At 35.6% G+C, this 23,577-nt stretch overlaps 1 protein-coding gene across 1 annotated transcript in view; it reads right to left on the bottom strand.

Moving 5' to 3' along the window:
- Positions 1–421: 421 nt before the first annotated feature.
- The window catches only part of DACH1 (dachshund family transcription factor 1), a 334,610-nt gene continuing 311,454 nt past the window's right edge, over positions 422–23,577 (bottom strand). The window contains exons 7-11 of the mRNA XM_086611701.1: positions 18,158–18,309; positions 9,419–9,566; positions 4,902–5,045; positions 4,366–4,434; positions 422–444 (exon numbers count right to left, since the gene is read on the bottom strand). Of these exons, the coding sequence (XP_086467827.1) occupies positions 422–444; positions 4,366–4,434; positions 4,902–5,045; positions 9,419–9,566; positions 18,158–18,309 (536 nt within the window). The remainder of the gene's footprint in view (positions 445–4,365; positions 4,435–4,901; positions 5,046–9,418; positions 9,567–18,157; positions 18,310–23,577) is intronic.

The following is a 23,577-nucleotide window of genomic DNA, read 5'->3' as shown; positions in this document are numbered from 1 at the left end:
TTTGGGAAAAGGAAGACATGACAGGGACACTATATGAAAAGAATAGTCAATGGGGAAGACAGTGCAGAAGTAGAATATTTTTATGCACATATACACTCCCCATAAAGGGAGTGGTGTTTAAATGGAATGAAGAAGAATGCACAGGACTTGAGAGGGAAACTACTGGGAGACAAAAAATTGGGAATGTGGGATTTATAGAGGAAAAGAAAAATTAATAATGTAGGCAGACAAATATACGGCAAGTAACCAGATAGGGAAGAACAAGTCGATGGAAATAAGAAAGTAAGAGCGGCAGTAAATGTCATTGTTCTAGTGCTTAGTAAGAGGTCTGGTAACAAAACAGTATATAAAAGTCAAACATTATCTTTGTATGGTACCTTTTTGTGTGGGATGAGGGGGTCTTGGGAAACCGGATTGGGAGCTAGGCATAGGCATCTAGTGAACCTACAATATGTATGGAGAAGAGGATAATCTGCTTTATTATTATTTTAAACAGAAACAAGAAAGAAAACATTTAAAACCAGTGTCTACACCAGCTCCTAATAACTTAGTGTCTGTATCTTAAAAAATATGAGACCTGTAATTGGATTGTTGATTATAATAATTTGTTACCATTTTATGGATATTCCAGCAAACTGTTATCTACCCAGTGTTTTAAAATACCCAAACCCATCCCTAAAATATCTTGTATTGCTTCTTTTTATAGTATCATATTCAAATTTATTTTTATTATCTCTCTTATTTTACAAAAGACTTTTACATGAACTAAAAGTGAGTCTGAATGAGTGCTGTATGATGAATAATAGAACAGAACATACCGCTCTTATTGACAAATGCAATTATTTTTACACTTAAATTAGTCCTATTCCTTACTCACAAAGGTGATAGTTAAAAATATCAACATTAAATATAACTTCAAGTTGACAGGTATCCTTTTATTTACATTAAATAGTAGAGAAAAATCTTTATTTTTAATTATGATTTCCTTGTGTAATATTGTCTTAAATGCTGAGAATACACTTGGTATTTCAATTATTTCACTTCCCCACAGAACGCTGCAGCTTTCCTACTTTTGTTTGCTTAGGTACAGAACTGCATAGCATGCTTAATACAGTAAGTTGAAGAAAAAAAAAGACTGTGCATAAAGAGACTATTACCCCAGACATGCTTTGATATCAAGATAAAGATATATTTCTGAGGGGAATAAGAAAGGCATAAGTATTTCCCTGGTATTTTCTCCCACCTGAAACATGAAAGAGATAGTATGATATTTTTTATTATGGAATACACTATATATTCTATATAATAATTTTTCTATAGTGCATACTAGAGTATAGAAAATATAATTTACAGATAAAATGCAACAATGTAATGGAAATTTTGCAAAATTGATTGCAAAATTGGGTCTTTGCTGCCCCAGTGGAAATTCAAAAAAGTGTTGGAAAAATCCCAGTTTCACTCGTTGGAAAGCTTTTGTAGAGTTTTGCAGCTAAATTCTCCAAAGACTCCATCTGTACTGAGCATGCTTTATCCTGGTGCTGCAAGAATGAAGCAGTTCTTTCCCTGCAACTCTCTCCCCTCATTCCTGCAAACGATTGCCGTGCTAAACATTGAGATAAGAACAGAGAAATTGTCTTTGCTTTTCTCTCAGTGCTTCTCTCCCTGATATCCAGACAGATGCAAAAGAAACAGAATGTGTGCTGACAGCAGGAGGGAACGTGAGCTTGATGGGGAGGTGAGGGGAAGCAGAGAATACAGACAGGGATGTGGTACCAAACAGGAGAGGCTGGTAACGAGGAATGCTAATGCAGCACGGACTCTCCAAATGGCTGGACAAGAGGAAGAAGCAACAGGGTCAGAGAGTCACAGGGGTTACTGAGATGAGAAAGAGCTTTCAATTAAAGAAATAATCAAGGTGGCATGAAACTGAGTTCAGAAGAGAGCACTAGAAGAACGTGAAGTTGGGAAAAAAGAAACACAACGTAATGTAGAGCCAGGAAAGAGTGAGAGTAGCCATTGACAAAAGCTGGAATTGGAGTGAGGAGGAAAAAACTAGGGGGAACAGGAACATAGAGATACAGGAGAAGCAGAGATACATGCTAAGGGTGACACAGAAAAAGGGGAGTTTATGGTGACAGGGAATCCCCTTCCATACTGGAAGTGAATAGAAAGAGTCCTGACACTTAGCATTATTCGTCTGCCATTAACTATTTCTTGAACTTTTTCTGAAACCTGTCAGGCTGTAATAGCTGATCCACAATGACAATAAGCTCCTACAGTCACATTTGTGTTTAGGGTTACATATTGTGGTAGATCTAAAAGTTCTAACTACTGTATGGCTATTAAATTGAATATATTAAACTATTAGAAATTGCAACTCTATTTTTTGCTTCTTTTCTGCTTTTCTTTAAAACATCCCTATTTTAGTTATATGTTAAGACTGCAAAGTAGAGACAGGAAATGTCAGAATTAAGGTTGCCTTTGCAATGTGATCCAATATTATGATCAGAATATATTACGGTCCAGTCTTTAACTAAATAATCATCTGTGAGTTGGTGTTTTTTTTTCCTTGCACCACCTTGGACAGATGAATCAAGGAAAGGTCATCATTACTGAGAAAGTTGCTTGTAAGATTCTAATTTTATTTGTTGCAGAAATGGAAATATATGAAATGAGCTTAAGTAAGCAGAGGATAGCTGGAAAAGAATGGATAACCATGGTTAAAAACTGAAGTGCTGTTCTTATTAGTTTGGGATAAGTCCTTTAGAATACATACTTCCAAAATACTCGGTAATTATGTATTGCTCATTTTATAAATATCCAACTTGGTATCTCAGCTCATCGACGAAACTGAATTCAACAGGAACAGTGATTTTAAATACACTGAACACCTGCGCCAAAAATGCAAATTATCCTGAAAAAAAATAGATCCTAGCTACTTGAAAGTTAAGCAATTTGTCACCTTAATCTTTCTGTGACTCTGTTTCCCAGCTTTCAAATGGGAATATTCCAAACTTCACTTCCTTGCTCTTCCGAAGATAATGTTTGCAAAGAGCTCAGATACTGCAGTGACAAGTGTAATAGAATGACGTCCAAAGAAATTAGAAGTCTGTCTTTGCACCAAACAAAATAACAAAATGACTGGATTATTACAAAATGACATAATGACTGGATTCTTACTAAACGAATTACATCAAATGGTGCTTTGAATAAGGGATAGATTTTCTGAGAAGGAAAGTAGGATTCTGGAGTAATAAACCTCACAACATGTACCCACTTTTCAGGCAACATTTAATCTGGCATACTCCAACTTCTGAGTTACTGACTTTGCAGACATAACTTGCTTTAAATCTAAATGTTGTTGTTATTGCCTCTTTTGTATTTTTGTATGCTCAATGTATTAAAAGCTTGACTTTTTATTCTGCTGTTACAGCCTCCTTGTGGCACCAGTAACAACTCTTTAGGAGTTTGAAGAAGTGATTAAATAACACACAGAAGATGTCAAATGATACTGTTAAGATGATTGACTTCTAAATGCAAAATAAAGGCAATTGAGAGTGATTACAGGAGCTAATCATTTTAGGCTTGCCTCTGAAAAATGCACCTTCGTTTACAATTGAAAACAAATGCTATTTTTACTGTTTAGTATTCATGTAGGTACATTTAGCCTGTTGACTAGAAAAGATATTATAACATAAATACTATCTTAAAAATTTGCTCTTTACTAATATCTTGGTGTTTGCAATATATATATACATTTAGATTCACAGGGGAAGTAATATGGCTCTCTTTAGTATTTCATGTATAAATTTACTCAGCAGATTTGTTTTATTAAAATGTAAATAACGGAATATGGTAAATGAAAAATCCAAGAAGGGAATAAACAGATTATTTATCGTTAACGCTCAGAGTAGCTTATTGAAACATACCTTTTAGTAACTGCCACTGAATATTAGCTATGAAATTCTCACCATGCTTTGAATGTCACCCATTAGATTTAGCCATTTGTATAGTTAAAAGGCTCAAAATGCTTCAAATATACCTTTAAAAACATTGTTATCTCAAATCTAACTATACATATTCACAAAAACTGCATTCAGCATGTCTGAGATTCAACCTGGTATTGCTTCGAATTAATTATTCTTCTTTAATTGCTCTGTATAAACAGAAATGACCTATTAATTTAAAGAAAATCTATCAGCACAGAATGTATTCTCTCTTATAAACAAGCAAGATGAACTTGACCTTGTTTGAACTTGTTTTGATGTGGCCCAGATGGTAGGCTACATGCTTGAATAGCAGTCTAAAGCTGAGGAAAAACTCATATAGCAAGATCGAGATTTATAGCCTTTTGCAAATTCCTACCTTGTATTGTCCTTTCAGCATCTGTTCTGCCCCCGCTGCGGTCAGCTTCTATCTCTGGGGTCAGAGAGTCTAGAAACATAGAAAGGTAAGACTGACACATATTTCATTTGATTCTTATAGCCCTTTTTACAACCTGTTACTCCAATGCTGAATTACAATACAATCAACCTTTGTCAGTTTTTTTAATGTTGAACAATGACTGGAGGCCAGGACAATTTTTTGTTAGACTAGGAAGATTAATGAGCAATAGATTTTTCAAGCATAAAGGGGCGAAGAAAAAGAAGAAGAAAAAAAATTGACTTCTCAAGCTAATAATATAAAATTGTCCTAGTTTGGACATGCTCTCCAGAGAGTTTATTTGCACATACTATATAAAGTTACAAAACAATAAAGAGAGAGGCATCACTTGAGAGAAGGAAAGAAAAGATATTTTCTTTTTTTTCCATCCCATCATGTTATAAATTTTCAATATAACCAGCTTCTTTTGGTGCTTAAATTGAAAGTTAATGACACAGAGGCAAAAATTGGTTTCTTACCATTTAGGACCCTGAGACTATCTGTTGAAGCTGCCTGTTTCAGTGTCTGTTCTGCTTGCTCCCGTCGTTTAGTCTCAAATTCAAGTGCTTCCTGCAATTTCCTCTTTGCCTTCTTTTCCTTCTTTAGCCTTTTCTGAATTATTGCTAGGAAAAAATAAAAACAGCGCACTTGAATTTGGATCTGTACCTTGGCTACATGATTACCTATTAAAAGTCCCGAGAAATTCTACAACTGAAACAGTTCATATAAAATTGATTAATTATAAAATACCGATTTAAATTACGTGAAATTTGCTGCAATCACATTGGGATATCCTAAAAGCTGCTGTTCTTTACCACGGTACTGAAAACAGTAGGTGATATTCAGGTATAAAGTTTTTTTAAAAAAAAAAACAGATGAGAATCTGTGAATATCCAAATCAGAAAACCTCGGAAAAAAAAATCAGAAAAATGTACTTTTTGCATTATCTGACATAGATATGCCTCTGTATCCGGAGGCGAGGTGTTTTTTTCAGGATGAAGCCTACCATTTCGTCATTGCCCGCAGCACACAGTTAGCATGCACACAGTGATGAAGCCCTCGCCTGCCTGCCTGCCTGCAGCTTCTCTCCCACCAGAGGGAGACGGGCTGCTTGGGTGCCCAGGCTGCTGGAGGAGCTCAGCCCCCACCCTACTGTGGTCCTCATTCCTTAGGGAAAGGCCCTGAGCTTTCTAACTCCCCTTCAAGCCGCTGCTTCCTTCAAGCCATCTGACCTCTTGGTCTTTTCCCGATATTTATTTTTTATCCACTTTTCTCTTTGTTTTTCCCTTTTCTCTTTCTTGCTCTCTGTCGGCTCCTGTCCCATCAGCCAACTAACCTTGAAGAACTCATAGCAAATCCTTTACAGTGCTGGATCCCTCAGCCAAGCAAATATTACTTTGCTTTGTCAAATGTGAGGGAAAATATAAGGAAAGGAAGGAGACTAAACATTAGAAGATCCTAATTTAGAAAAATGTTTCCCTTGTATGTCTTCAGTTCAAATTTGGCAAGGAAAAGGATTGCAAAATTAGGATGAAACTCCATCACAATTTTCTTTTGTATGTTACCAGTAACTTACAATCACAAAAGCAAGACTTGCATGATCCCTAACTGAAGGAACATATCACAAGTTACGTTCCTAATGGAAAAGGATAACATGAACCAAATTTTCTACTCGATAAAAGGCAAAGTGAGCCTCTAAAGAAGACATCTGAAGTCACAGAACATATCATTATCTCCCCCACCACACCTCAACCCTTCTTACATAGCACATTTAGGGTTTTCAGGGATGCATATGTAAGAAGCTTATTTCTCATAGGATCTTCCTGGATAATCCTTTCCTGGAGAGTCTGTTATTTTGACACTAACTAAAAAATTATCTACTAAACTACTCACTAACGAATTCTTTACACACACTAAAAGAAAAAACCTTACTAAAATCAGATACTAGGTGATACTAGGTTTGACTGTCAAGATCTATCTAGCCCTGTATCACACTCCAAAGTAACCTCTGGTACATGCCTAGGGGTGAATGCTGGAAAAGGTAAAAATATACTTTCACCAGTTCATACTCCCCATTTCCAGTAGTCTGGTATGGTGATACCTTTCACAAAATGCAATTAATGAAATTTTTAAGGGAATCGTCATTGTTATTACTATTTAATGAATATGCTAAGAAAAATCACTTTTTGGGTGATCCTGGATATTTTGTGTTGCTATACAGAATTGTTCAGACACGAAATGAATACAAACACATACTCTGTAGTCACAATAGCTACATAATTTGCATCCGAGACTTTGGAATTTTGGTTCTTTCTCATTTTGTATAGTACCAACTACTTTACAGGCTAATTAGCTTATACTATCAACGAACGTCTAGTATCTATACACAGGCTAAACTAAATACATTTTGAATCATTGCATGGTTTTAATGTTTTCATTATAAGTACTTTGAAAGTGATTACAATAAATGAGAAGGAAACATATGTTGCTTTCTGAATTAAAATGTCATCATGGCTGACACATTGTGGATGTGACTACAGCAGTCAGAGCCAGAATTAGCAAGCCCTTACTGTGTAGCTGCTCACAGAAGAGATATTATCCTACTTTCACCAGTTGATGAGACACATCCTACAGTCTTAGGAATCACTAATTGGAATACTTAGAAAGAAGGAAGGAAAGAGTACAGTAAATAAGCAGCTCTGTAGAACATACAGTAGCAGCAGTGAATTTAATGTTCCAAATAATGGCAAAAACATTCAGACATAGCCACTAAAGAAAAAGATATTTGGCTTGTGTTAACATGATGAGCGAAAGATAGATGTTGCCTAACCCTGAAGGTCCCATTCACCTAATGGGTTTTGACTTGCATGTGACACAGTGATTCGTGTTTCCACACTTTTAAGTGTATTTCAGTTTTTTCATATGGTATCTCTTAACAGGGATATGGCGCACTTCTCCCATCTTGCTCACAATTCCATTAACGCATCTGAAACTTTAAGACATGACACTTGTTATCTGGAAAACTAACAGCAGGTAAAGCCTCCTATGTATTTTTCTACCTTTAATTGAAGAATAAATTCTCGCAATAATTACAATCTGGCCTTATTTTTTCTCTCCTACTTGGATCTGTTCATTTGAAAGAATAATCCATTGCTCTTCTTTCTTTTGTAGAGAAGTATCCACTAGCAGAGACAATCCTCCTCATTATATTTGCTTTGCAGTATACCACCATTAAATGTTCAAATCTGTTCCTCTTTGTTCAACTCTTTTACCAGTGCAATATCATCATTAGAGGGATACATATGAAAAAGCAGGTAATGCATCATGCTGAAAATAACATTGTCAATTATTTCCGAACTCTGAACAAAATAAGGAACTATCCCATGCTCTTTCCTGACACACAACTTGGCATGAAATTAATTTTGCTTAATTTTAACTGCGCAAAACATATGTGTCTAGTCTAGCCTAGCCAACTATATTCCCTCTGGAATTAAAGGGAAGAGAAAAAAGTTTTCAAAGTGTAATTGACTCCATCTACCTGTCTGAGAACAGGATATACGAATCTCTTCTTTTATTGACCAGAAAGGGAGCTTATATTAACTTAAATGAGGTGGTTAAATTCTAGATGGCAAAACTCAAGCAAGCTCAGATGGGTCCCCCCCTCCCTTTTCTGTTGTGCATGTGATTGCCTAACTCTAAAAAGGTACATATATTTGAGTAATTGTGAGACAGACAGGCAGAAGGATGCAAATAACTGAGCTCTTTTACAAAACTACTTTAAAAGTGCAAGTAGTGCAATTGTACTGAGCAAAATAGGCCAGTTGTGGACAAAAGGGATGATTCATTGCACAGCTGTGATAATTGTTAATAGCAATTGTCTTTAAAAATGTATTCTCAGAAGTTAAAAAAGGGAAAATAGTGAAGTTACAGTCCTACCCCCTTTAACGGGTCAATGAAAAAGGACTACACGGTGTACTTACTCACAGAATGTTAGTTAAAGGTATAATGATACTGGTTGTGAATCTCAGGATTCACAAAAGTGAAGTAAAGTGTTCTCAGGATTCCCCATTTAGCTGGTTCCCAGAAAATTAAACTGGACAAGAAGAGAGTTTTAACTCTGTATATAAAGCATCACTCTAGCAAAAATACATATCTGACTTGCCATGGTCTGTGTTAACCAACAAGTGAACCCCAGAGGTTAACTGTCCCTTGCAAAACAATTAGACACCATTAAAGGGCAAGCCATACATATACAGAAAAATGGAGCCATAAAGCACGACGGGAACATGCTTGTAATGTAAATAGTTAATGCAAATCACTGTAAACTGCCTTACCTTTACTATCAGTGTTTTAGAATGGTGTACTGAAACAATATAATGAAATTATTTTAAAATCTTTAGCATGTATATGCTTTACAGTAGGATGATGTTAATGTCTGAAATGCTACTAATGTTACTGCCTTATCAACAAGAACCTTAGCTGCTCCTTCTACAAATATGTTTTTGATCTACTGTGCATTATAAAGGACATATATAATACCAGTATCTTTACTTTTGTTACATTTATTACATACTGTTTGCCTAAATATGCAATATATGACCCTAGCACATAAGAATAGAGATGTGTTCCTAAAACATTGCAGATTCTTAAATTTGATAGAAGTTGTCTTTGGATTAAGTAGTTATCCTTTTTCATAATGATCACAACCTGCTGAAGTCCATAACAGCACCTATGGTATTTGTAATTGTGTTGTGTATTACTGATGTAACAAGTAATATTGAAGAAAAACATTGAGAAAAAGGAAGATCCTTGTTCTAAATCTTATTAAGATATTATACAGACTCAAGCAAGTTGTAAAAATTCCTGCATTGCTGTCAGCCTGGACATAACATGAGGTAAGGGGCAAAAGTTTTGATAAAATACAGGTGTTTGATAAAAAACTAAGTTTCCTAAGGAAATAAATTACAACACATTTATATCTGCTAAATTAAGATACCTCTGTTCTTCTGCTCCACAGCCAACTGTTTTTCAAGTGTTTCCCTCAGTTCTCGTTCCCTGAAGAGCTCCATCTTCAGCTCTGTCTTTTCCAGTTGGACCTGTTTCTCTTGAGCTCTGGCATTGTCTATAGCAACCTTTAGTAGACCCTGTTCAAAGATAAAGTTTGATAATGTTTGATGAATGTTAGAAGAGCTGACAAAATAAATAACTTCTGTTTTTTTTCCTTGATTGGTCATGTGAGATTTTGCAAATGAAATAATATTGTTACTGGCTCAAAGTCTTACAATTATCAATAGCAAATTTTTACTGGAATTAATTTTAACAGGTGGGCAAAGATCCGTAAAAAGCCAAGACTCAAGTTTTCCCAGAAAACATAATCTCACCTTTCACTGTGCATATAACTAATGTGAAAAAGTTATAGGGATAGGTTTATTCTTTATAAGAGATAAAAGAGACAAACCTACATCAGGCACTTCTCTGTGACCAAAACAAAAAGCTGTCCCACTTATAAAGAACTGGCAGTGTCACAATCACATCATCCACAGAACGACAAATTCAATCTCTAGCACAACTCAAGCCAACAGAAAGTATCAAGGGGAGAAAGGTTCTTTCAAAAGCTTGATATTTTGTTCCTTATTGTTGTTAATTATTATTATTTTCAGTTATTTTCATATTCCATATAGTTTCCAAGGAAGACAGGGTTACTGGCATGCTAAGTGGAGGACAGTCACAAAGTAGGAAGGTATCTCTGTTTTAAAAAGTCCATTCCCTGACCTTGTACAACTGTTATCTCCCAGCAGAGAACAAAACACAATCATGTCTCAGTTTCTTGACTGGGGATGGTTGAAATAAACTCTACCGTTTTTTGTTGTTATTTTATCAGGAAATAATTACTCAGCCTATTCTAAACTTTTCTTGAGAATTTCAACTTCGCAAGTCCCTTTTTGCAAGGAAACAGGAAGATCCTGGAGCAGATAATAACTAGATAGTTAGGACATGGAGACAGGGTATGAAAAAGAGGAGGAGAAATAGAATTGAAATAAATGAACGTGGAAAGATGGAAGATTTCCTTTTCCATTTTGCAGAGGCCTGGCCATCAGGCACTTATGTCTACACCTGAATCTCTCCTCTTGAAGCTATCATAACAGACTAGATAATTAAGCATAGATACGCATCTATGAACCTCCATGGATACCAACCTAGCTCTTCTGTATCCTAGGCAAGTCTCCTGACTACTTGACTGTAGAGATAATTTGACCCAACTGAGATTGAATTACTCATATAAAGCAAAATTATGCCAACAAGAGCGACTGAAGAGTACTCCCCAACAGCAGTGTTAGAGAAACATTCACTAACAGATAAAATGTTCACACTCAAGACCTGGTTTCAGAAAAACCATACTACAGACATGAAATCATGTCCCCCAGCTCTCACGGAAGTTTCCTCACTAGTCAGGCACACTTCCTAAATTGGATTCTGGGTTCCATGTTTTGTCACTAAAATTCTTTGAAACATCTCCAAAAAGGAATGGAAAAAAGAAGTCAATATGATGATACTTGAGAACTGAAAAAGTATTTCTCATGAGTGTTAGTCTGCACGTTTATCTCATTAGTCTTCCCAATGTCAATGCCTGCTTTGAAATTTGTGTCCTTCAAACTCCTCTTTTAATTCTGTTTTCGGAGCCTGTTATTTTCAGTACTCCTCATCCTCATTCTTAACTAAATTGTTGCCTCAAGTGTTGTCTCATTCAGAGCTTAATGCTTTGCAGCTCTATTACACTTCAATCTATTAAAGTCCACAGGAGCTGAAAGAACTCAACACCCTCTGACTGCAAGGCCCAGATGGTCACCAAAATGACAGACACTACATAAGTATAGAATCATATTTGAAAATAACTAACAATGGTATCACAGCAAATAAAACCTTTCCAATCTATTTTTTAAAAAGTTGATATTCACCTAATTCTGTAGCCCTCCCCCACCATATTTACATTCTCCTACATTTACAACCATCATAAACTATGTTTTCTATATGGGATACATTTGAATTAGTAAGAAATTGAAGCAGGAGTTGTTTGTCAATAACTGCTTCTGGCTTACACTTAAACTCTAGAAAATTTTGATCTCTTCTGATTCATCACTTACTGGAACACGTGATTCATCCAAATCACTAATAAACCAGATCAAGTGAAATTACATGAAAAGTATTTGTTGTTGAAAAGTGTATTGTCAAGCAAGTTTAAACTTGCAGACACCCTCCTTCCAAATTCTTACAATCCATCTTGTTTAACAATAAAATCGAGCTGCTAAAGCAACTGCCATCTTTACTCAATTCAACTACATTCATGTACATGTTTCTTCTTCATCAGGAACAAACAATTAGTAACAAATGAAAGAGATCATTACATCAAGTGCCCTTTTAGATCACCCCAATTAAAACTTTAGTTTAGCTGTATTTTAATTCTAAGATACCAAATTCTAATTTTCTGCTCTGATTGCTCTTGTTGACTTATCTTTGAAAGATGTACTCTCAGTGCAAAGCCTAGAGATTATTTAGCAAGATGCCAATGTTGGCACCACTTAATGTGTTGATTGGTTGTATTATCAGTAGCAGTTTAAAATAAATTACTATTAAACTATTATTGTCCTTGGCTGACAAAACACAATATTTCGGTGTTCTTTAAATATGAAACAATTATTATGAATAAACATGGAGAATAATGTTAGTGTAACACTGATGTGTGTAATTTTATATTAAGAACTGCTGCAAAGTACGAAGCTGCTAAAAGCATATTACATTTTCTATTGAATTTCCACACCACACTTCCTCCCCCAACCTTTCCTTTTTTTATACTTGCTGCTAACGTAGCTAATGGTAATACATTACCTATTGCTACTGATTATGTCTGAAAAATATTAGCTTTTTGGAGCCAAGACCCACCAGGGACTACTTATAAGCTACACAAAATTAAGTTTCATTTTTAGAAGTTAAATCAGTGCACATCAGTAGGCATCCAATGTGAAAAAAAATCTGCACTAGAGCCAAACTGATGCATATGCAAAAGTGCTGTTGCTGCCAATGACAGCTCTAATGCAAAAATACTGGAAACATTCAATATCTCCCTGTATTCAATGCAGAAGGGGGTGAGAAAAAAAACCTAAAAAGTACAGCATCTAAAAATCATCAGTGCCCCTTGGAACAAGAATAGCAATTTCAGAGTTGCATGAAATTCTATTAATTCTCCCAGTGGATCAGCTGTAAAAAATTATACAAAATACAGTATGTCCAACTTGTACTTGCTATGACTAATCCTCTAACCTGATATTAAATCAATATGCTGCCAATGACAATGGAAAATGCAGTGCAACACAGGACATTAACAAAAAGAAAATACTTCCCTTTAGGGAAGGTCAGATGTTATGGAGGCTGGATAATGATAATTGTAGTGAACATGCTCAGGTTCCAGATTTCTTTGTAATATAGCATGGCTCTATCTGGAGCTAACCGTTAAAGATGGCATGCCATTCTTCCCCTCTGTGTCACTGTTAATAATTTTTTTTTTATTTCAACATAATGTCAAAAATGGACATTTTTCCCCTGGAGATTTATAGATAATTTTGATTTGTTTTTTTTACATCAATGTATTTGTTTTAATATTTCCACTGATAAAGTCTTCACAAATGTCCCAAATAAAGAAGGTGATACATGGTTGATGTTTCTTCCTGTTCTCTGATGTATCCAAAACCACCATCATGTTAGGGTAGTCTACTCATCCTATAGAAATTAAACATATACCAAACCTCAACTCAGCCTTAAAGCCAGTATTATCCATCATTATTTTTTAAAAATGCAAATAACGTGTTGCCTATTTCGAAAGGGGTGGATGGGAAGGTATATAGAAGGTCTATCTCTTTCTAGCTCTTTCTAGCTACACCTACAGTGTGTTCTACCTAACATAATTTAGTTAGCTACAGTTGTATGCGACATCAAAATGGCCTTACTAGCTAGTCCAGTGGTCTATCGAGAAGATCATATCCTGTTTCCAAAAATCACTCAGAGTGAGTGAAAATGAAAAATCAGAAGAGCCAGGCATGCACACAGTGAAGCTTTCCTAGTCAAACCTCCCAGCTTTTAGAGATTTGTGGCTCAGGGGCTTCCTTTTGCAATATTAGCTATTCATGGTGAAAACACTTTCAAATAACACAACTTCTCCTTTAGTCAGGAAATTATACATAATTTGCATGCTCTCATCATTAAAACTATCTGGTGAAAGGCTTGCAAAAAAACCCAATATATACATTTTTAGTTCACTTCACAGGTTAATTTTTTAATATTTGCTACTTGTTACTGACTACTGACTTAGTAATGTAAGCAAGGTAAGATAACACAGCTTGACTATCTCTACAAATAACTCCAGAAAGACATTTTTGTAATATCTCAGATTGAATATCTCCATCACAGCTAAAGGCATATTGCACAAGCGTAAATGACATTTTTCCGTTAATACTTTCTGTGAAAAATAAAATCATTCTCTTGAATTTTAGCAGAAGACAACTAAAATAACATGAAATAAAACTGTGATTTCTACTTTAGCCAGTGTTTGCAATATTTTTCTCTTGTGTATTTAGTCATAGATGGTAACCGTGCAGGAGACTCACAGCAATAAAGGCAGTAGTTTGCTTTGTTTTCATAGGGGAATTTAGTTTGCAATCATGCATTTCTTTTATTAATATCAATGGGATACTTGCAACTTATTTTAAATATCTCTTTAAAAACACTTAGCAACAAGACTGTGTCAATATGATAGCGTCTTGATAGAAAAATATAGCTATCAGGATGCAAATAATACATCCCTTAGATAATAATGGAAATTCAACTCAGGGACAGTAAAGATTCAGACTCTAAAAGCTTAAAAGAACATTACTATTACCCAAGAATATTGTAGCATCATGAAAGGCTGTAGCTGTAACGTACTTTGGCATAATCGGGCCATGACTCAAAAAGGTGAACTTAGCGAGGGGTATGGAAACATCTTTAGCCTTCTCACTAGCACCCTCACAGCATTTTGCTGAGACCCACCTTCCGTCACCTTTCATCCTCCCTGCAGCTACACAGACTTCCAGCATTTAATCTGGAAGAAACCAACAAAATATATTGAAAAGGAACAGACATATGACTTAATTTCAGCCCTCTGGGGAAATTTATTTCTTCTTCCTTTTAGATTTTCAGATATATGTCCAAATAAGAAAAAATGTCCCCAATCTCATTTCTTTATTTTATGTGTGTATCTGTTTAATTATATTTTGTTACAGTTTATTATTTGCATTTCAGCAGTACCCAGCAAGAAATAAACACTGATTGTTCTGCGCAATATATATTGTTATTAACTCATCTTTAAACGCACAAATAATTAAACGTACTTTTGTTTCAATAAGTATTTATGGAGAAGTAAGAAAAACATGATATACAAGGAAATAAACCTAACTAGTAGCCCCTGGTGACAGAGATAGCAAATAGGCTTGACTAACATTTGCCTAAAATTATGAATCAGTGATTAGGAGCTATTCGTTTAACTTTAGTATGGATGGAAGACGCAGACTCGCTTCTGTTTAGTGGCCAATTTTAAAGGATGATGAGAACTTCTAAAATGGATGTAAGGAGAGTTTGGCACTGAGTTCAATCCCTTCAGCTCTTCAGCACCTGCAAGAATTTTTAGCACATTTTGTTTTCAAATATCAAAAGCATTTAGAAATTTTTGCTTAAATACCCAAAAGCACTGTCCCCATGGCAAGGTTTAGGATCCTCCCTACTCTGACAAAGGTCAAAATTAGAGGTTTCAGTGCCCATATAGTACTCTAATCCTGTTCTGTTGTAAACCAGAACAGGCTCTACAACCTCTTCTGGAGGCGCGCAAGGTCTATATTACACAGATCCTCCATATCCTGCACTTCACGTAACTGAGTATACACAAGGGGATCACAGCACAGATATCTACCATCACATCCGTGCACAGTGGTATAGCCAGAGGATGCTTACCTATGTATTTATGTGACCATCATACCCCTAAAATATAGACAACCTCCAGGACCACATGCGGCAGGCCACGCGTGCACCCCACTCCCGTGACCTAACGAAGATGTACACTCGCATTTCACAAGCAGACATAAATCCTCTCTGTGAAAGCACGCATCCGTATTTTCATCATGCATGACCCTGGGGAAAAAGACCAACGACTACCAAAACCACTCATCTAGCCTTTGGCTAGATTTCTGCTATTTTCTGTTTCAAGAGCACCGCAGTACTGGAGGCGGGGAATGGACTGTAGACCAGATGATCTTTCCTAGAAGGTTAGATCTGCTCTATTGCTAGCACAGCTGCAACAAGAGAACGGTGAGGGATCTTACTGCTCCACCTCCCCTGAGAACCCACACCTCTGCACTCAAACGGATGCAAAGGAGAGCAAAGAAGAATTTACCCAGTGACAAGAGTCCTTCTGACTCAAGTTCCAAAGGCATGATGGGTTTCAGGTAGTGTGTGCGCATCTCTTAGCAAAGTCACAAACCATACTGCAAGCAGGGACCATAGCACGGAATTGTCTCCTTCCACAAATCCCACTAACGAGTTTGAACTTGTAGTCAAATAGCTAAAATTCAGCTCTGAAAGTGTCAGTATCACAGTATCTAACTCATTTGTGGGCCTGGGGTAGCCCCATCTCATGGCAGTAATCACTAAATATGGAAACCATCTAAAATGGCGTCGATTAGAGAAACTGCCACTATTGTGCATGGGTTATTGTAATAGACTCTGCTGTTTTAAAGGGAATATTTATGTTTTTCTACACAAGTGGGAAAATCAAACTAGTTGAGGTTTTTTTTTTTTCTAAAGTGGTTTTCAGCGTATTCCTGATAGAGTTTAAATCTAGGGGCAAGGGGAACCTTGAAGACATATGAAGGTATATATACCTTGACAGTATATGAAAGGATTCTCAGAGATCTGTGAAAATCATGTAATGCGACACAGGGACATATTAAAAAAGGTGCAAAGAGACTTACGTTCCACCTGTTCACTCTGATAGGTAATTTTTGTGATGTGGAACCTCAAGGTAAGGAGCAGTAAGTACGAAAGCACAATGAGAGAAAGCACAAAGAAGTCGCTGGTTTCTTTACAATGTTGCCTTTAATTTTAGCTCTTCACCCCAGATAAGATTAGTGTTGTGTTGTGTTTTTTTTTTTTTTAAAAAAAAGAAAAAGCAATGACTGAATTTTACGTTCACATTTTCTGTAAAACAAAACAATGCATTCTTGGCAAATTAATCCTGGTCATTTATCCTGAAGTAGTGCAGCACTCTCATATTCAATCACAAGATTAGCTAACCTGTTGATGCTGAATGCTTTGCTCATTAGATTGCTGTCTAGAGACATTGAGTGCACACATTCGTCAAAAAAATTACTAAGAACTTTCCTGTACATGCATGCACAGCTAAAACATTACATACGTCGCTAACTGTATTTCTTCCCTTTAGGAAAAAGTACATTCTTTACAGATTGCAGATCTGTTAGGAGAATGCTAACTGTTGTAGAATTACTTTGGATTATGATTTAAATATTTAAGATCCTGAGTTTCAGAACCACAAAAAGCAATCACAAATATGCTCTTTCAGACCAGGCAGATACAGCAGTAGTTAATTCTTAAACAGCAGTATTTTTTCATTGTTAATCTAAAAACATCATCAATGAATGGCTTATCTACTTTTCATAAAACAAGTCTGAAGTGCCATAAACTTTAATGAGATTGCTTAAGGAAGTAAAGTGAGCAGGATTTGGCCCTACTCTGTCATAGCTTTTGCTGAATAGAATACAATTGATTGGATGCATTGCAGGAATTAGTCCGGAAGAATACTGTGAAAAACACATTAGAAGGTAGTAGCTGCACAGACCAGGCTCATTTGGAAGGAGTACAATATGGCTGCGTTATTTCTTGCACTATCATTTTCCTTCTCCGTGCAGCATACAATCATATTGTTGCAAAATTTACATCTGGGGAACACATGATCACCAAATTTGTGGACCAAAAATTCTTCATTCTAATGTGAAACACTAACATCTTGGCTCCAAGCTACATACTAGTGTACACCTTAAATAATATCTGAATCAGGCTGTACTGTACACACAATAGACATCATGACTACCGAATAGGAAATCTGCAGAAAATTTGGTAATACCCTTTGAAGTCTATTCTTTGAAGACAGTACTTTAAGTGAAATGAGCTTATTTATAAAAGAAGTGCTTTTCGTGAACGCTTTTATGGGAGACACATTTCAAACAGCTTTAAATATCATTTCCACCTTGGCACTCCAGCAATTTAAAATAACTATTTATTAAAGAAAGGTTTCTCTGCTTAGTAAATGAGATAGAGTTAAACAGTAAGATACATTTCATTAGCCTGTAATAAAAAGAGCATTTAAGACAAATGTTGTTAAACATACCAATGTAATTTTCATCGAATTCTCTGCTGTGGTTTAATACACAATCTGTATTTTTATGTACTGTATCTGACAGCTTCTAAATTCATTTGTTTGCTATGGTTCCTTTAAAACCTAAATTACTAGAAAGTTTCAGTAAATTAGTTGATCCAAATAATCTTATGAACTGATTAAGCTGGAATGGTTGTATTAATTTAGACAAATCTGCAACTGGCTCCTCTCCATCCCTTTAAGCTGATCTACAGAAAGGCCTACCTGGATGTTAGTCAGGAGGGTCTCTATGGAGGACAATCCATCAGGGAATAGAAAAGGAGATGGAAAACCCGGAGGTAGTGGTTGCCCATGCCCAGTTAGAGAAAGTTTGTCAAGGCTGTCTCTTGCGGTTGGTGTGGAGAGCGGGGTCTCATCTGTATGTGATTGAAACAAAAATATAGAACAAGTTACGCTTGTCTGTTTTTATTAGACCTCAGTAATGGCTTCCCTAGTGGTTTCCAGAACATTTATTGCAAATTGGTTCCTGCTATCAGGAGAAAATGCTTTCTGCTGAATTTTCTTTAATGAAAAAGCTGTGGAGATACAACAAGATAACATTAATGAGTAACTTTATAAGCCTTTTAAATGCAGTCTCTAATGAGACTGAGTTTACAGTGCCATAGAATCTTTTTAAAACAAATATTATCTCACATATACTTGTGATAATATATTCAGGCTGACTTTATGGGCACCTTCCCAATTATCTCATTTTAGTTTGTGTTCTATTTGGATTGACAATAGAATATTTTCTAGCATGACATATATTTTGTATACGAGAAGTATTTGAATACAAGGCTTCCCATACAATTAACCCTTCCCGCTCTTAATGGTTTCACTTACAGCTCAGCAGATTCTGCAACACCGAGAAAAACTACAGCTCCTCAATGCAGTTTTAATGAAGGAAGTACACCTGATTCCCACAATTGAAACATGCTCTGAACAATACATGAAATTAACAGCATGGTTACAATCACTGGCCTAATTTTTTTAAGCATGGACATCTTCTAACAATTAGTGCTAAACTCCTTAGTGGGATCTTTGTAACAATCAGATCTGATCAGTTCTGACATCACAACGGGAAAAAACTCCCACAGCTTGAAGACTTCTAAGATTAAAGTTTCACAGATAATCTGTGAATGGATTATAAAGTAAATTAAGAAAACAACAACAACAACAACAACAACAACAAACAAACAAAACACACAATTAATAGAAACTTCAACACCCTCTTGTTTTTTTTTTTTCTTTTTGAAATATTTTTAGACTACTGTTGATATGATACAGAAATTTAGGTCAATTTCTTTGCACCAGATGCTAATCTGAATTCTTCAAAAGGAAAACTATCTATACATAGATATAGATACATATATCTATACATACTTTCTTACCAAGGGCTCTGTTATTAACTGACACATATTGGTGTATCTCAATACAGTACAAGGACATCAGAATGTACTCTTGGTGTTATGTAGATCTCTGCACAGCTATCTGACTACACAAGAGTTTGTCAGACTTGCCCTTTTCCATTTGGGCTTTGATCATAATAAAGTACATATGTTTTGGGTTATTTTAATCTCTCTTTCTTTCTGCACTTAACTATAGTTTCAACAAATTGTTATAATTCTCTATTTATCCTATCATGTACACTAGGAGTTGTATTATGTGAAAGTTCTCATCCTAGTTGCCTAAGAGCTCTGTCTTCGACTAGGGTGCAGTATTTTCTTAAGTGGACATAGTCTAGGATGAGGAAAACTGAAATCTGCAGCAACAAAGGATTAGAGCGTAGGCTTTGATGACCCGAGGACCAGAAAGCCTAACTCAAAGTCCCAGTTCATTCTGACAGTCCCCATCCACCATTACTCCAGCAGGAAACAACCTCCATCAACCATGTTCAGGTGTGGATTTCTTGCCCCATCTCCTCACCAGCTCCACCGTGCTGGCCAGTATTTACAGTGTTAGAGTAAAAGCCGCACCCACTATGTCCCTCCACAGAAATACCCAAAGCTATTCTTCCTACTTCACTGTGGCTCAGGCTGAGAGTAGCCTACACAAGGAGTAAGACCCCCTTTCATGCCCTCCGTTTGTCACAATTTGTGTTGCAATTACTGCTTTCCCATAAAGTCATCATTTGTGAAATGAATTGATGTTGACCAAGGAAAGCTTCAGCCCATTCAGTCATAAAAGATTTTTTCAACTATATTTAAGTTTTCCATTCATGTCACAAAGTGCTGAGAAAAACTGAACTGTTTCTTATCTACCTTACTGAGATTCAAAGCAGACTCTCAAAAATGTACTCTGTGGATCTTTCCTCTGTCCTTGTACTACCTCACAGCGACATGGATATCTCTGTAGTTGTTTTGTAGTAGCATAACAAATTTGGCCCTAAATCTGAATTATTTCTTTTGTTTCCAACTTCTAAAATATTATAGAAATACTCGCCAGTTCATTAGATAAAATAAATTAGGTATTGCTGGGTACTGCAAACTAGCTTATTTTTCTCAGATCATCCTGCTACTTAATCTTCTCAAATTCTATTCCAGTATGAAAAAGCATTACCAAATGTTTTTTTCCAAAAAGCTGCCAGAATTGTTATGCTTTCACTAATCAAAAGAAACAAATCAAAACAAAACCAGTTAGACATTAGATTGATAAACACTACACAGTATTATTGAATAGCTGAAAATTTTTTTTCCTCTGCTGCAAATATGGCTTCCCCAAATTATTCCTACCAAACATTTAAAATAATAAAAAAAAATTACAAAATCTTTTCTGAGTTTTTTGGCTAAAGATTTTTTTTTGTAATAGTGTTTCCAGTGAAGGTAGTGGATTTGTATGATATAGCAAGAAAGATTCTAATCACTAGTATGCATGGTGGAGTTGATTCATAAAAATGAGAAAGTAAACTAAAAAATGACATCATTTGCCTCTAGGTTTGCCAGAGAAATGGACCGATGACCTCTCATATTTTCTAAGACAACTTACAATTTTACTAATATTTTAAGTCTCAATTTGTCAAAATATTTTAGTACATACTACATAAAATTGACCCACTGAAAAATTCCTTATGCCTTAATTCGCTTAAAAACTATGATCTTCCTTGCAATTGTTGAGATACAGAAAGCTCCTAACAAAGGTCTTGTCATAGAATTTAAGCAAGAGATTATATTTTTTACTGTATTACTATTTTAAAATTAAATACAGGTTAAGTTTGCTGCACTTTTTGCATGCTCGAAAGATGTGAAGTTTGTAAAGATTTTCCTAACAATGTGTGGCATGGTTTTGCAATAGGCAAAGTAACTAAAAAAAAAAAATAAAAGTTATGCAGAACAGTATGAACTCAAAATAACAACCAAACTCTTATGTTATAATAAATAACAGAAACAAATTTATACTGAAGGGTAAGACTAGAGAGCTGAACTTACTATGAACTTATTTTAATGAAACGTCAACTCAGAAAAAAAGTCAGACTAATGTGACTTTGTTTTCTTCAAGTCCCATGTGAAATAAACTTTGAGTGTGAGTATGTTTGAAACAGAGCAAATGTACATATTATACACAGGAAGCATGGATATTTGTGGATGTGAGATAAGCGATGATTGAGGGAATCTTGAAAAAACGCATTTTTAAGAAAAGCCGCATTGTATACACAGCCAATTAAAACAGAACCACATATCTTAGTAGCAAAATAATACGACCTCTTGCAATTAAGGCATTTTAAAATCTATTCCTGCAGAAGTCCTCTTTTCCCAATACGATGATATAGCTTTGTTTCCAAATAATCATTAACCTAACATCTTTTAAACTGCTGCAAAGGAACTACTAATGTTCCTCCTAACCTACTAGCAGAGCAATGCTGCAAAAATGATGAGCCCTTGCTGGGAAACATTTGGCATTTTCAGTCCGAACGCATCAAAGGAAACATTCGAAGACAAGTCAGGGCAAGAGGGGAAAAAGGGTCAATCTACAACTCCATTGTCAGAGTTGGGAGCACAACAGTGTAAAGAAAAGGGAAAAAAAAAAAAGAAAGAACAAGGCAGAACAAAGAAGTGTCCGGGCCTGCCTTGGCTTGTGGTGGGAACTGAGATGTTATAAATTAACAAATAAACAAGGATGAGACAAGCTGCTACCCAAGTCTCTACAGTATCTGAGCAGAGATGAATATGTGCCTTGACATATGAACTAAATCACCATAATAGGCAAGTCTGAATGCAACATGTATCTTTAAAACATTTGTAAATGCTACATCCGCTCCATCCATTGTTCCTCAATTTCCAAAATTCACCTGTTTTTGTTCAAAGCAGATTTTATCTGCAAACAGCAGCTGGTTTGGGCCAAATACAATGAACATTTTTCACCTTATTTGGTTTGTTGCCATTCCATTTTATTCTTTCACCAGATAACATGGAAACAGACATCGGGGAAGCTGTGACAGCTATTTAAACAATAATAGATGAATAGAGGTAGCCATTCTCTTGTCTTTGTTCCTAAAAGCAAGTAGGATAAGTTCAGATCGGTCACCAATCAAACTGGAGAATATTGATATTGTCAGGATTTGAAAGCAAGTGATAATAGCTGGCTCCGAAAAATACTACACAGATTACTGCCTTTCCATAATCATTTAATGTTATTTTTGTAATGCATCTTGATAGTTTTTGTTCTCTGTAAAATATTTCACATCTATTTGTTCCTAAACCAGTCTCATTTTTACCATCTGAATGATTAAAGAAGATCGATCCTGTCTTCACTTTTTACTCTCATAAATCTGGTGCACTCATTTTTGTGGAAACAATCTATTCCGTTTGGCTTAATATGATTTTGGTTTATGTTGTCAAGCACACTTCAGTACAAAGTTTTGTATTTCACCTCCCTCAGAGTTCTTCTGTTTTAATTCATCTGTAGTTGTTGATTTATATTAACACAAAAGAACAGGAGGTCCCATGTGCTGAACTGAAATGTTTACTAACTTCATGCAGATTAGAAAAAAAAAAATAATAAAAAATTATCTTGCTCAATTCCCATAATATTTGGCTGTTTTATAGATTTCGTCATTCAAGATTCACCCTGCACATAACTAGGGGCAATGTGAGATGAATGTGAAGGATGTTACGAACTGTAAAAGGAATGTACTAAAACTCTTAACATTTATTTTTTCAATCTACATTTTGGTGTCTTTTATGCTAAAAACAATTCTCAGGGACATTCAAATACTCTGAAATTAAAATATTCACAACTGTGGCAGCTGGAAATAAGGGGAGAATATCAAATATTCAAATAGATTGATTTGCTGGTTGTTGTTTCTGTAACATTTAAAAGAGGATGGTGCTTTCACAGTTAACAGTACCACTGTGAATGTTGTCCACCAAGTTCTGTTTCTTGGCTTGGTATGTTTACCTGAGGACTCCAGGAGTAGTAACTCACCAATAATGAAATATGACTAAAAGACTAAAAGCTTACATAGAAAGGACCGTAGGTACTACGTATGTATTTCTTGGATGTGTACATTGCACAAAATGCCTTTATTCATGCCTAGTGCAGTCACATATATTTGTGCAAATAGGTCTCACAGAACTCATACATCTGTATATCACTTCTGTCATTACGGATCATTTTTGTAAGTGACATAGCTTCAAAATATGCAGAAT

Source organism: Tauraco erythrolophus, chromosome 1, assembly GCF_009769465.1.
Source record: "Tauraco erythrolophus isolate bTauEry1 chromosome 1, bTauEry1.pri, whole genome shotgun sequence".
NCBI lineage: Eukaryota > Metazoa > Chordata > Aves > Musophagiformes > Musophagidae > Tauraco > Tauraco erythrolophus.
Note: the sequence above shows the minus strand (reverse complement) of the source record. Positions and strands in the feature narration are given on the sequence as shown.